At 37.7% G+C, this 13,594-nt stretch overlaps 1 protein-coding gene across 5 annotated transcripts in view; it reads right to left on the bottom strand.

Moving 5' to 3' along the window:
- RFX4 (regulatory factor X4) overlaps nucleotides 1-13,594 on the bottom strand; it is a 98,284-nt gene that overhangs the window by 20,681 nt on the left and 64,009 nt on the right. For 4 of the 5 annotated variants that reach the window (XM_074825322.1, XM_074825316.1, XM_074825318.1 and 1 more), the window contains 3 exons: nucleotides 12,404-12,521; nucleotides 5,485-5,604; nucleotides 4,004-4,165 (listed from right to left, as the gene is read on the bottom strand). In XM_074825322.1, coding sequence (XP_074681423.1) covers nucleotides 4,004-4,165; nucleotides 5,485-5,604; nucleotides 12,404-12,521 — 400 coding nt within the window. The remainder of the gene's footprint in view (nucleotides 1-4,003; nucleotides 4,166-5,484; nucleotides 5,605-12,403; nucleotides 12,522-13,594) is intronic. The other variant, XM_074825317.1, reaches the window with a different exon arrangement.

Raw genomic sequence — 13,594 nt, forward strand, 5'->3', positions numbered from 1 at the left:
TTTCATAGTTAGCTTTTAAATACCCGCCTATGTCCCAGCCCTATATGATTAATTTCCTCAGCTGGATGCAGAATTGAACTGCAGGAGTTGAAGTTTCTTTTAGATATGACTGAACCCAACTGAACTGCTTTCTGAAATAAGCAAAAACAATAGTGATTGAGCAACATTTTGCTTTGCTTTGTGTTCTGAACACGCCGGATTTGATTAAAATAGGGAAGTTCATTTATTATCACTTCTTTTTCTTTTCTCTTTTAATGAAAAAATTGATTTTAAGGATACTAACCAAGAGACCAGCTGACCTGTAGTAGAGCCAAAGATATATGGAACTGCTATCAGTCCAGCGACGGCCCTGTTGTCATTGGTGCCATCATGTACACCAGTGCAGAAAGAAATAAAAGTTGCTTCATGATGCTGCATTTTATATTTGCTTTCTGCTGGACTAAATGACCACCCAGGTACAAGCAAGACACTTACAGCCCTGTGTATTATGTCTGACAGTAAGCAGTGCAGTCAACCTCAAGCAATCAGAAATCTGGAGTCAGACCCCCATTCTGCCCCCACACAACAAAGAGATGATCTTAACTATCAGCTTTAGAAAAAATACAAACCCTTCCATCTGGAAGGGGAGAATTGCCTTTTGAAACTGGAACCTATGACTTTTACACTCTGCAGCCATGAGAATTAAACTCTGCTTGTTGAACAAGAGCTAATGTTCTCATATATTCATATGAGTCCAGGAGCTGCAGCTTTAGGAAAAAAACCAGAAATTTGTTGTACTCACACATGTAAATTTGAGAGGTGGTAGCTCTGTGCAAGTATTTCCTATGCCAGATTCCCAGAACTTTAATACCTAGCCTAGACTTGGAAGAACAGTGAGCTTAAATGACCATTGCTGGCCTGAAGAATTATTTCACACATACATTTCTTGAAACTAAACAGTAAACTGCATAGATTAGTTTACTAACATATCAGGAATTACTTACAATTCAGAGTTCATTTCAGGTTGTCTAAAAACCATGGAATTGGCAAATGAGTAATCACAGCTTTAAGAGGGGCTTTAAGAGAGAATAGCATAGTCAGCCATATAGCTATCACTTTTATTACAATATTGTTGCAGTTTGAACAATCATTAATCTGGCCTTTGTGATTTAGAAAGGATGGAGACTAATTATCCTTTTAAATGTCTAGTAACTGAACAAAAAGTTTTAAATAGTTAGCTGAGCCATGCCAGATGTTCTGCCACAGAATGCTATATATAGGATTTACCTTTCTTTTGCTCAGTATCATGTAATTGCAACAGTTTAATTTGCTGGTTTTGTGCTGACCACTGACTGAAGGCAAAAAGGTTAAAATGCAAGTTTAATAGTTAACTTTTATTGCTAATGCCACAAGCAAGAAAGAGTTAATGATGCCTTAAACTGGGGACTGAGAGCTAGTAGTAACCAATGGAACTAGTTCTCAAGATTTGCAAAGCATTTGCAGAATTTTACATTGACCTCATAAAAGACACACAAGAAAATCAATAAAGTGTACTTTAAATACATCTCTCCAGAACAGAGGTTCCTGTTCTGAAATATTCTATATATTAATGCCACAAATCTGTATATGGAATAGTTTGATTATATGTAATACATCTTCAGCACTCCTATTTTAAAGTATAGCAATTTCCTATAGCTGGAACATGGTTGTTATTTTGTATTACTTTATGTGAACGAATCCTGCACTCCATGGTGTAATGGTTAGCAAACTAAAAAGGTGATCAGTTCATCTACATGATGAACATGAGAAATGGAGGTATTACTAATTGCCCAAATTAAGACTATTGACAAATTTGGCTTGTGCTAGGCAAAAATTATTTTCACACTTGCAAAAGTGGGACTGCACCAGACCATAAGAATAAAATCCAGTTCAACCAAACAAAAGTTGTTAGAACAACCTAAAAATGAAAAGTGGGAAAAAACAGAGAGCTAAAATAATCAGAAATAGCTTTCTTGCCTAAGAAGTTCTGCTATGGGAACAACTACATCAGGTTCTACTGCCTGTGCTGTGGGAGTAGGTCCTTCAATCATTGTTCCCAAATGATCCTGTTTCTGGCTTCAGACTTCAAACTAGTTGACCTTGGCCTTACCAGGACATAAAAAATTAGAGTGAGAGAATAAACCAGACTATAAGAAAATAATAAACAACATGAAATCAAAAAGGAATTGTATTTGTAATGTGAGTCCATTCCCTTGCATTACTGGTGGGATTCAGGAGAGAATATGTAAGATCCGTGCAGTTCACAGGCCTGCCCAGATCTGCGCCTAAGTCAAGTACCTAAGACAAGTAAGCTGAAGGTGAAAGCACAGATAGCTGACAAATAAGTTACTATATAAATATGGAATAAGCTTTGGGTTAATAGTTATGATAGTCACATAGAGTTACAGTCTCTGCAGCCTGAACACAAGTCCCTCAAATCTCCATTCCTGTCAATGCCACTGGAGAGCACACAGTTCCCTACTTCTCAGTCCGTTACTTCTGGGTACAGTTCTCGTCATACGAAGTTCTGGTTATAATGACACAGTGATCCCATTGGGCCACAATGTCTAAAGAGCAAGTTACCCACCAAATCAACGTTTCCAGCACTGCCTGATCCAAAGCCATGTGATCACCTGTCATGTCTATGAATCATGTGTCTCTTGTCTAACTGTTCTGGGGGTAATACCATCCTATTTCCCTCTTAAATATGGTATAGTCTCCAACAGTGAGAAAACCTTGTGTTTCAATGTAGGTACAAATGTTCTTAAATCTCTTTCCACCACAACTAGGCACTGTGCTTCCCTGTGGAGCCTTTGAAAACATGAAAACCATTTGTCAGAAAGATTTATTAGTCCTTTAGCCACTGCCAAATTCTCCAGTGTGGTAAATCATCACTTTCTGACATTCTTTCAAGAAGGTTTTGTAACTTTTCTAGTACGTCACAAAAGTGATAGTTTCCACATTCTGATTATATACCCATTTCACTAAGCAGCAGCAAAGCTGGAATTTCACTGCCTGGAATGCCTTCTGAAAGTCATTCACATTTCTGTCTTTCTTTCCCATGAGTTAAGAAAACACTGTCTTTTGATCATAGAGACAGACTGTCCTGCCCACATACAGAAGGTAATGACTGAGTTTTACGTTAGGGTACAGAGGATGGTTGCCCATTATACAGAACACACAAGAAGACAGTTTTGTGCTTATTGTTTTCTGACAATCCTGCCCACAAGTTGAATACCTTTAAGCACAGATTTTTTAATCTGTGGGCCAACCAGAATACAACTACCTCATGACTTGCCATAATAAAGTATGCAACTGAAAATAGGCTTCAGGCATGTAATTCCTAGTCTCTAACATTGAAAGCTGGAAGTTATCAACGATGTGTAAAACATGTCCAAGAGAAACTTGTGCAGGTATTTAAACATATTTGTGTCTCAAATATGTTGAAAGATATCAAATTCCCATTTTACCGACTAGGAATTCTTGAACCACTAATGGTTAGGATTTTGAAAACCTCACTAAACCTTAAAATATCTGGCACGTTTCCTTGAAGTAGATAAAATTTTTCAGAGAGACTGACTGCCCTTAAAGTCATCAAAGATGCTCAGAAGTGCTATATTCATAAATAATTCTTTTGGGGCATTGCTAAAAATTTGAAAAACCAGACTGATTTTTGAAACCATTTAGAAATAAAGTGAAAGGTGTGCTCTTCTGAAGGCCTCAGCTACCGAACAGATTCTGATATGCTTGAGGTCTGGGATCTCCTGTTAGGCCTTTGGACTCCAAACATCAGATCTTTTTCCTGTTAGATTACACATCATGTTTGGATACAGTGAGAAGGCATAACTGATACTTTAAACAGATTTCTGTCTGGAAAGGCTTCTCATCTCTTGAAAGCCGGCATATCTTGTTCTCAGGCTCAATTTCAGGTGACCAAGGGCAAAAGCCATTTTCAAGCAGATCCAGCTGCCATAAGCCTACCTACCTGTTGTAGCTGCTATGACACCGTACTCTGGGGACTGATTGCTGACAGGCGAGGGGGCAGAGGGCACTTCCACTGAGGTGGCAGATTTAGCTGGGGAGAACGGCACTGGGGAGGGAGTTGGAGGAGCTGGTTCACTCAGAATAATTTCTTCTCGTAGTTCTGCTGCAGGATGAGAGAAAAATCATGAAACATAGTTAAAGGTAGAGTCAAGAAACACTGAGGAACTAAAAAAATGAATGCAAGTAGTTAAGTTCTGTAGGCTGTATTTCAAGAAAAGCATATTAGGAATCACAAATCTTTGAAAGAGTACCTCTGTAATATTCAGCATTACAACCTTCAGTGTGCCTTCATAAGACCTCTTAAAGGAAAGTGCTATTTTTCCTGTTGTATAGATAGGAAACTCATTCACACACAGCTTAAGGTTTATATTCCTGTAATATACTATTAGATACCTAAAATTAGGAGTCCAATTTGAGTGAGGCTCTCCTATTCCTTCTAGAGATATTGGAAAGAAACAGAAATCTCCAGGGGATTCCAGTGACTTTTGGCCATGACCTTCTCTCTTCATTGACTAAAGAGGGTAACATCTGGATAGTTCTAGCTGCTAAAGCTATGTGAAAAGTACACAGGGATAAGCAACTTGTTTGTCACAAAAACAAGAGGCTATGGTAGGGCAATAAATTAAATCCAGGTCTTTCAACACATAGAAGATATTAGCCTAATTATTGAAATGTTCTTCTTCCCATAAATCTATAGGGTGACAAATTAAGCCACAGCTAAAATGAAGAGTGGAATGTTCCAAAGGTGACAGAGGGGTTTAACTTAATGGGAGATGCAATGAAGGTAGATCGCTGAGGATCCCTTATTACACGGGGCTGCCCTGAGCAGAGACACTAAAGACAATCTGTGTTCACTTCTGTTCTGGCGAGTCAGTGCAGAGTGAGCGGAGCAGGACTTGGAATCTGCCTCTGTACAGGCACTTAGAACATAAGTGCATCAGAAACAACAGCCTTGCTTTTTTGTCTTTTCTCACTTCTCCCATCTCTCCCTCTTATTTGGACTGATTCATATCAGTGAATTTATTTAGTGCTAAACCACTGATTCATACCAGTGAATTTATTTAGTGCTAAACCAGGGTGAGAGCGAGAATCAAGTCTGGGTTCACTGAAATATAATGGTGGCTTAGACAGACTGAGGTAAAAGGCTCAGTACAAAAATTTCTTACTGAAACACCAAGTGTGTGCTTAGGAATGGGGTTCAGACACCCACAGTCACATCATGAACCAGGCAGGCCTCTTTCAGAATGTATTAACCAGGGATGCCCCCCTCACAGATGACTTCAAATCATGATGGAACTGAAAAACACTTTGCTCCTAGGTAAGCCTCACTGGATTACGTGAGGATAAAGAAATGCTCTAACGTAGAAAATAGTGAATCCAGTGGAACAAACCAACAAAAGATCAATAAAAGAACAAACTCACCTGTGCTTCCTTCTCCTTTCATTGCCCTCATTAGCTCATTAGCTCTCTCCTGACAATGGAGTGATTCTAGCAGGTACAATACGTAGTCATCAAACATCAAGTGAATAAGGTGAAAAGACCCTGGTAATAAAGTGAACAAACAAAAAAGCCATTGACTGTCTCAATACACTCATTAAACCAATGATTAGGGTATTCAACACAAACAGTACTGAGTGAGTAGGACTGCCTCCATATACTACTGTCACTGAAGTATCTCTCTTACTCAAGGTAAGAGAGGTCAAGGTAGAACGGGACTAGCAAACACTGTTCACTCCTGGATTTATACAGGCTTATACAACCATTTATTTTGGTTTAGGGTGCAAGGAGGCTGCCTAGGTGAGAGTTGGGACTTGATGGAGTTTTCTTCTCCTGTATTAGCACTGAACCATTTAGACAATTACACTACAGTGGAATTATTTCCTTTTATGTAAAGGACCAGATAAAAGTTTCTGTCAGAAATAGAATCCTGAATTGGCTGCCTTAATGACACATCCTGGTATGAATTTTCTGAACTACCTGTGACGCTGGACAAAGAAATGAGAGACTAATCAACAGGAAGGTAGAAACAATCTTCCAGATCTCCTGATGGTATATCTCCAGTGCATTGCCTGGACTGGATGAGGCACCCATTAGCTGCCAAATAGAGGCAATAGCAGCAATTATGGATGTCTTAGATGGAAAGACATGCCAAAGCTTTGCTCTGTCATACTTCTCCTCCTATATTATATTTTCCTAATTATCAGTTTGAACCATATCAGCAGCATAATATTTGGCCTGTTTCTGTGCTTACCTCGGAAGATGCCAAGGGTACTATCTCTTAGCTGCCATGACAGGAATGTGACAAACTTAAGGGCTAAAGGACTGAAGAACTTAAGGGAAGAGTATGAACAAAAGAAAATGCAGGGAATGGAGTCAAAAACCACTTTGAAAATTAACAGTAAAAGGAGATTATATGGATAGCTATCTGCCACAAATCCTCAAGCAAGATTTGAGTACAGATGGAGAACCTGTTAATGTTGTTAGGAGGAAGGACTGGGTGATGCTGTGGGCTAGAGTAATGGAAATGAAATTTAATAGCACACTGTAAGAAGTTCTGCCCTTAGAGATTTATATCATCCTCTGATTTATATACTTCCCCTGTAGAAACAGAAATATTAATACTATTGCACAAGGCACTGGTGAAACCTCACTTAGAATATTGCATATAACTCTAGTCACCCACGGTCAAGAAAAATTAGTACAAGTTGAAACTGGTATGGAGGATGCGGGGAATGGATAATAGACTTTAAATGACTAAAAATGCACGGCTGGCTTCATTTTGCAGAAAGGAAGTGAGTTGCTTCCCATAATTTATAAAGGATACATGTCAGGGATGGTGAAGAAATGTTTGCCCTAGAGCACACAGAGACACAAAAATAGATGTGTAAGAAGAGACCATAGATGCATTTCAGGGGAAAAATAGAGGAGCAAAGTATCAGAGCCAAGACATTGTGTAGTGTCCTCCTGAAAGGAATAACATTCATCTGCAGGAGAAGACTGACAAGGATCAAGATAGAGTTTGGTCAGTTTATGCAATGACTCCATGACACAGAGTACCTGTAATAGCTCCAGACAAGATTTGAGCATACAATGTTGTTTTTTTAAAAATCTCCTACGTTTATTTAAACTTGCACGGAATATTTAAAATACATTCATATAAGTCATTATATAACTCTGGCAACTGCAAATGCGGTCAGGTTAAAATAATAGCCAGTCCAGCAGCTGGCTTAAACCAGAGAAAGATCAGCAGCTGAGAGGGAAACAGAGACCAACTACTGCCAGACAAAAACAATGCCTCATCTAGATGTGTTCTTTCTGAAATTCCATTACTACATTTTGAGGAAAAACACTTCCATAGGAAAAAGAGGCAACAAATTTCAAATTCAGTCAGATTTCATAATGATTGGTTTCTTCACAGGAAAGTTAGGTTTATCTTGGAATACTAGATTTTACCACAACAAAGCACAACTACCCCTACTCTGACATCTCTACTCAAACATACTGTTGAGGGGCAGAAGAAGTGGTTTGAAAGACCCTACGTCCTCATACAATTCTAGCTGGCAATTCAGCTTTCAAAGCGACTCTGAGCACATTCTTTTTCTTTGTGACCTGGATGGTCTTTGTGTTTCATTCTCTCACTCCACGCCTGCATGGCTTCTGTCGTCACTGATACGAGCTGAGCACACACACTGGGAGGTGAACACGCACCTTTGTGTTCTTGGGCAAGGCAGCACAGCAAGAGGACATACATGATTGCAACACCTTTGCTATGGGGAGGAGATCTTTGGCTGTTGGTGAACCTGAAGCATTCTGTTTTTCATTTGTTTCACGTATCTATGCAAATCAAAATGGTAACAAGTTTGCCCAGCCTTGCAAGGGTAAATAGTAGACATCTTCACTTAACTACTGTGGAGAATTTGGTTTTAGAAATCTTTTGGGTTCAAAGTCTTGGTAAATAAAATCCTATTCAATTTAGCAGTTCAATAAAAAGAGCAGACCTTGTTACTGATCTAGGATTTCCCCAGTAGAAATCTAGATTATCAAGAATCTCCATAAAATGCTCGCTCTTCTTCTGACTACAGTTTTTCAGTGGAAAGTTTCTATTGACTTTAGTGCATTTACTAGTAACAGGTATTTCCAAGTAAGAAAAACAGGTCTAAATGCTAGCAAACTTCATGTGATGGTATAAAGCTCAAGGTATTTAGTGTTTCCCATCAAACTCCTTGCTCAGCTTTTTAATTAAAAAAAAAATTAAGGAAAGTTGCTTGTAGTTTCATAAAAATGTTTGGAAGTATAAACCCTAAACACTAAAATGCTAGCAAGCAAATGACAAAACCCCAAGATTTGCTATTTTTAAAAAATGTCTTTGTCTTTGGGGGGTCTAATGCTTTATTTTGAAGACTTGGGGTTGGCAATACTGAATGCAGCATTTAAAAACACTCTAGTGCTCTTGTCACTCTTTTGAATTTCTCTCTTCCTCTCCTATTATTTCTCCCACTGTGTATTTTTAAACTCTGTATAGAGTTTTTTGAGCCCAGAATTTGCGTGAAAGACACTAGACAAACAAGTTGTTGGTACTGAATGAATGCAATATTTTTACATTTTTAAATGAGTCAAATGAAATGTAAGCTATAGAGTGAAACCAATATCAGGGCACACATTTCAGCTACACAGTGAATAGCTTTTCAGCACAATGTACAATAATCTATTCTGTGTTTGCAAGCTACTGTTTTTCACATGAAACTATTTGGTTCTTCCAAGTATATCTTTAAGTACTGAAACACATCCAGTTGTGGCTGGAAAACCATACGCTTCTTTAGGAAGAGGTAAGAAGTTATTCAAAAGACTGTAGTTACAATAATAAATAGCATTTGGCTCTAATTTTCAGGAGTTAACAGAAATCATGACAATTATTACCCAGTTAATGTACAGTAAGTATCAGCAGCTATTAACAGATAGAGCAATTATGTGTAAGTAGCAAAACAACAGTGAGATTTCCAGATCTGGAGAAAATCATGGAGCTTCTATTACTAATTAGTTACTTTATACACTGGATGCATTACCCAAACACTGCCACCAACTGTGCCTTTGATATGCATAGACAGGAAGGAGGGAGGGAGGGAGGCAGGCAGAGAGAAAAAGGGAGAGGGAGCAAGAAAGAGAGGAGCTTTTTTCTGCCAAGGATTGTTTCAACCTGCCCGTGCTACCATGCTCAAAAGCTCTGCAGAATCAAATCTCTGTGCTAGCCAGTCCAGTGACAGGTATTCCAACTTCCTCCAATCAGATTTCTGTATCATATATTTCAAAGAAAAAAATATACCTTCTTGTATATAGTAAAGATCCCATCATTTAACACATTATTTTACTTTTAAAAAAAAATTACACTGTGACCATCTGAATCTATATATTGCTTGAAGCAGGAAAAAATAATTAAAAATCAGTCCACTGAATCAGTTTCCAATGCAGTAAAAATGCAAAACTTTTTATTTAAGTTAAGAACAAAGGTATATAGATGTAAATATTTAGAACAGTAAATTAGTCTTTGTTTCTCTCCATAGAACTCACTTAAATGCATGTATTATTCTGAAAAGCTAGAAGGAACTGTGTTAAATAAAGCACAGAAGAGTTTCTGCCATCTAGCTCTGAGCTGTTTACATTCAGGGGTTATTCTTTTGGAACTTCCTCAACTCTAATTCATGAACAATGTCTCAAATGGCCTTGCAGTGAAAGAGTAGCATCATTAATACAAATTATTATAAATTTGTGTCCATGGCTAAATAACATTTGGGACATTTTGAGGGAAACAAGGTAGGGATAGCCCAGGCTTCTGCCTGATAGGATGAGGATATGGTTTCGGTGTCATTCTCCCCTTTGAAAACCTGAAGGCTCAGATCTCCTCCTGCCTCCACTGGAGTTGCACCTGAGCAGGGAAAACTCCACCATGTATAAATAAGGGTTAGAATAGGGACTGACCAACTCTTGTCACATCACCTCCCAGGAAAGAACCCACCTAACAGGCTGCACACCTCTGCAGCTCCACAAATGGTTATGTGGTTTATACAAAGTGAAATAATTTCAACATAAAAGATGAGAAAACCCTCCCACAGGACAAATCCTCTAGCCCTTTGGTTAGACGTCTTGTTCCGGCAGTGATTAACACTGCTTCAAGACTGCTGAGGCAGGCAACTGTGGTCTAAGCACCAAATGTAGCAGATGCAAAAGAATTCTCTTTGAGTTTACTTTTTTAAAATAAAGACTTCTGAATTTGATAAAAAACCCAGACTACCTCAGCTTCACACTGAGCACAATGATTTTTTTTTTTTTTAAACTCTTGCTTTGGCTACCAAATTGAAAAGCAGTTATTGATCCAGTTCTAATTATAACACCACATACACATGAAAAATGCATCAGCTATGACAAGTACATTCTTTCCCTGACAGTAGTTACATATAAGCATATCAAATTCATGTTCAGAGGTGTGTGTCCATATAAGAAAGAGAATCATGCATTTGTACACACATTTATACTCAGTGAACTAAAAAGACAAAAAACCTCCAAAATTCTACAAACTTAGCTGAGCAGTTAAAGTTCTCAAAAATGAGAAATTCAAGAGCCAAATTTATAACAAAGACAACAGGTAAGTTATTTTGGTAGATCTGAAATCTTATATTGCAGTGGGTCCCAAACTCGAACCAATTAATAACTCTCAATCTTCTCATTTACTCGCTACATGCCAAGTTCATAAATGTTTCCATTATATATAATAACTAAGAAATCACAGCTGTACAGACCATTCAGACAACTGGTGGTCTAATAACTATTTGTGGAATCCCCGTTTGATAAAGATGTTTCAGTGACTGATGCTCTGAAAGGGAGAATGCTTGATTAGGTTACAAACATATCCTGAATAGGAATAAAAATACTGGGGTAATGTGCAATTCAGTACCAATAATGTATCCTTTGGGGAAGTTTAATGTCAGCATTTCATGACTTGTAACAGTGTAACCTCAACATTGCACTAAGACAGGATGTTTTTTCATTTGTTGGGTACCCGCCTGTTTCACAGGTTGAGATTAATGTCTGCAGAGAGAAGTGCACCAACCCAAAGTGCTAGAAAACAAAATTCAGCATTTATTCAACACTCATGCAAAGGGATTTCTGAACACTGGGGGAAAGTATACTGTTAAGCAGTATCAGCTACTTTTATGCCCACAACAAAAGAAAAGCTGCAGTGACTCAAAGAGAAAATGAGTCCTAGAGGAGGTGGAAAATAGATGTGACCAGGTCACTGGTGCTGAAAACACAAGTTAGCAGATGGAAATTGTGATCATCCTGGGGATGCTCTCTATCCTGATGGCTACTGGTGACTCACTAATACCTGTTTGGAAAATTCTTTACAATGGGAAACCAATGAAAGTAGTTTCAGATTAAAATATAAATACAGATCATATTGTGCTTATCTCTGATGGTATCTGAATTTATGCTATTAAATTTATGCTGTTAGATGGTTCTAATAGCATAAAGGCCATCAAAGCTCAGCTGGCAGAAAACCTTGCAGTTGTTTAATGCAGTGCCTTCATAAATTCATTCATTATTAATCTTCTACTAACATGTTCAGACAAATGTGCATTTATAAAAACCATCCTTCATGCAAAATCTGGTTCCAAGTGACTGTGAATGTTCATACTCATGACACAGCTGTCAATTTTCAATCATTCCTGCTTTTAACTGATTTTAATCCTAACTGTTTGTACCCCAGGATTCAAGACAAAGCCCCTTTTGAAACTGTGTAGAAAAGCAATATGTGTTTTCATTTAAAAAGTAAAAGTCTATTTTTCCACCCTGACTGAATTCTAAGAGAATGGAAGAGAATCTGTCCAGGGTATAGAAACACACTCATTTTGCAAAGACTAGTTTAAAATGCTATGTATTTTAAAAGCAGAACTGGTAAAGAGGTTACCTGGAGAGCTTTTCATCCACTTCAGTGCAAAGCCATCACACGTGGTCAGAGTGGTTTGGGTAACCGGGATCACTTTGCACTGAAGTGCATTAGGGAATGCTCCGGTAATCAACTCCTCCAGCTGACCTGCGACTGATAACTCCAGCTACTGGGTAACAACAAACAGAAGGAAGTAGTAATGTTTTCAGCTCCCCTGGCTAAATCTTGAAGGCAGACATCTGTCTGAGCATTATTTCCAAATGTCAGTAGCCCCAACCCTTTTGTTAGTAGAGCCCTGGAAATGTGAAAACTGGTTATGTTTTCATTTAAACTGCACATCACAAGCCAGGATACAGAATTTTTTGATTGTGGCATGCAATTATGACAACAAAATGAAAGTACCAAAGCTGGGTGCACTGTGCAAAGTCATGTCCCGAATCACTCGAGTGCCAAAACAGGACCACATCAGGAGGAACTGCTGAGCTACTTTCTTCAAAGAGCCTTGTCTCTTGGCAGCTACCTGCAAGAAGACAGATATATCTGACACGGAGAAACTTATTTCTACCACCTCATACAGCTGAATGATGCACATAACTGTCTTCTTTTTTTTTGTACTGAAAAACTACTTACCTTTATCTTCACATTAAAATACACACTAAAAATTAAAAAAACCCCAAACCCCAAACCAAACAAAAACTTACAGAAAGCCACCTCCAGAACCTTCAGAAAGAGGAAATCATAGAGTATTATTCAACACCAAGATTGAATTTCCTATATAAAGGACTGTCAAAAAATTGTTCTGATCTTCATCTTAACCTAATTACTACATGTTCATTCTTGCTTCCTAGTCAAGGAAGCAATTTATAATCCAGAATGCTTGCTCTATACTGAAAATTTATATTAATATTTCAAGTAAAGTTTACTATTGAATATAAAATTTTTTGTTCCTTCATGGTTTTATTTTTATGAATTCACATAGTCATTTTACTAGCAAAAATACTTTCCAAAAAGCACACTCTACACATTAGTTCTTAAAAAAATTATTTACTATAGCCATATGTGAGTTAAAGAATCAGGTTCATCCAATTAGCTAATAAAATTCATATTAAGTTCTTTATAAATATTAACAGTTGTGGTCTGAATTTCAAATTGCATTCCACTGACTAAAGGAAAAGTTCCACAAAACTATCAAAATATTTCAAGTAATCTAGGGAAATATCTGTTGTTTTCTGTATGGATCTTTTGCAGCAGAGAGAGGCAGCATTTTTTTTCTGCTTCTTAGCTCTAACAACTGGAATGAAGAGTTGAAATTCTAATCAAAAATGCTAATACAAAGCATAGTTAGTGACAGAAGTTAAAATGATCAGTCATATAGCTTCATACTCTATGTAAAATGATGGTGATGCCTGATCACTTCTGAAAATATTTTTGAAGATTTGTTAGTAGCTTTCTGCATGCACTTAAAATAAAATACAAGTCCTTAGTATCCCAAATCAGTTCAAAAGGCAACATAAATGTGTCCTTCACTGAATGGTAATGTAGACTTTCTTCCTTACGTTTGAATGCATAGAAATGAATTAGCTAGCCTAAATA

This window comes from Strix aluco, chromosome 5 (assembly GCF_031877795.1).
Source record: "Strix aluco isolate bStrAlu1 chromosome 5, bStrAlu1.hap1, whole genome shotgun sequence".
Classification (NCBI taxonomy): Eukaryota; Metazoa; Chordata; class Aves; order Strigiformes; family Strigidae; genus Strix; species Strix aluco.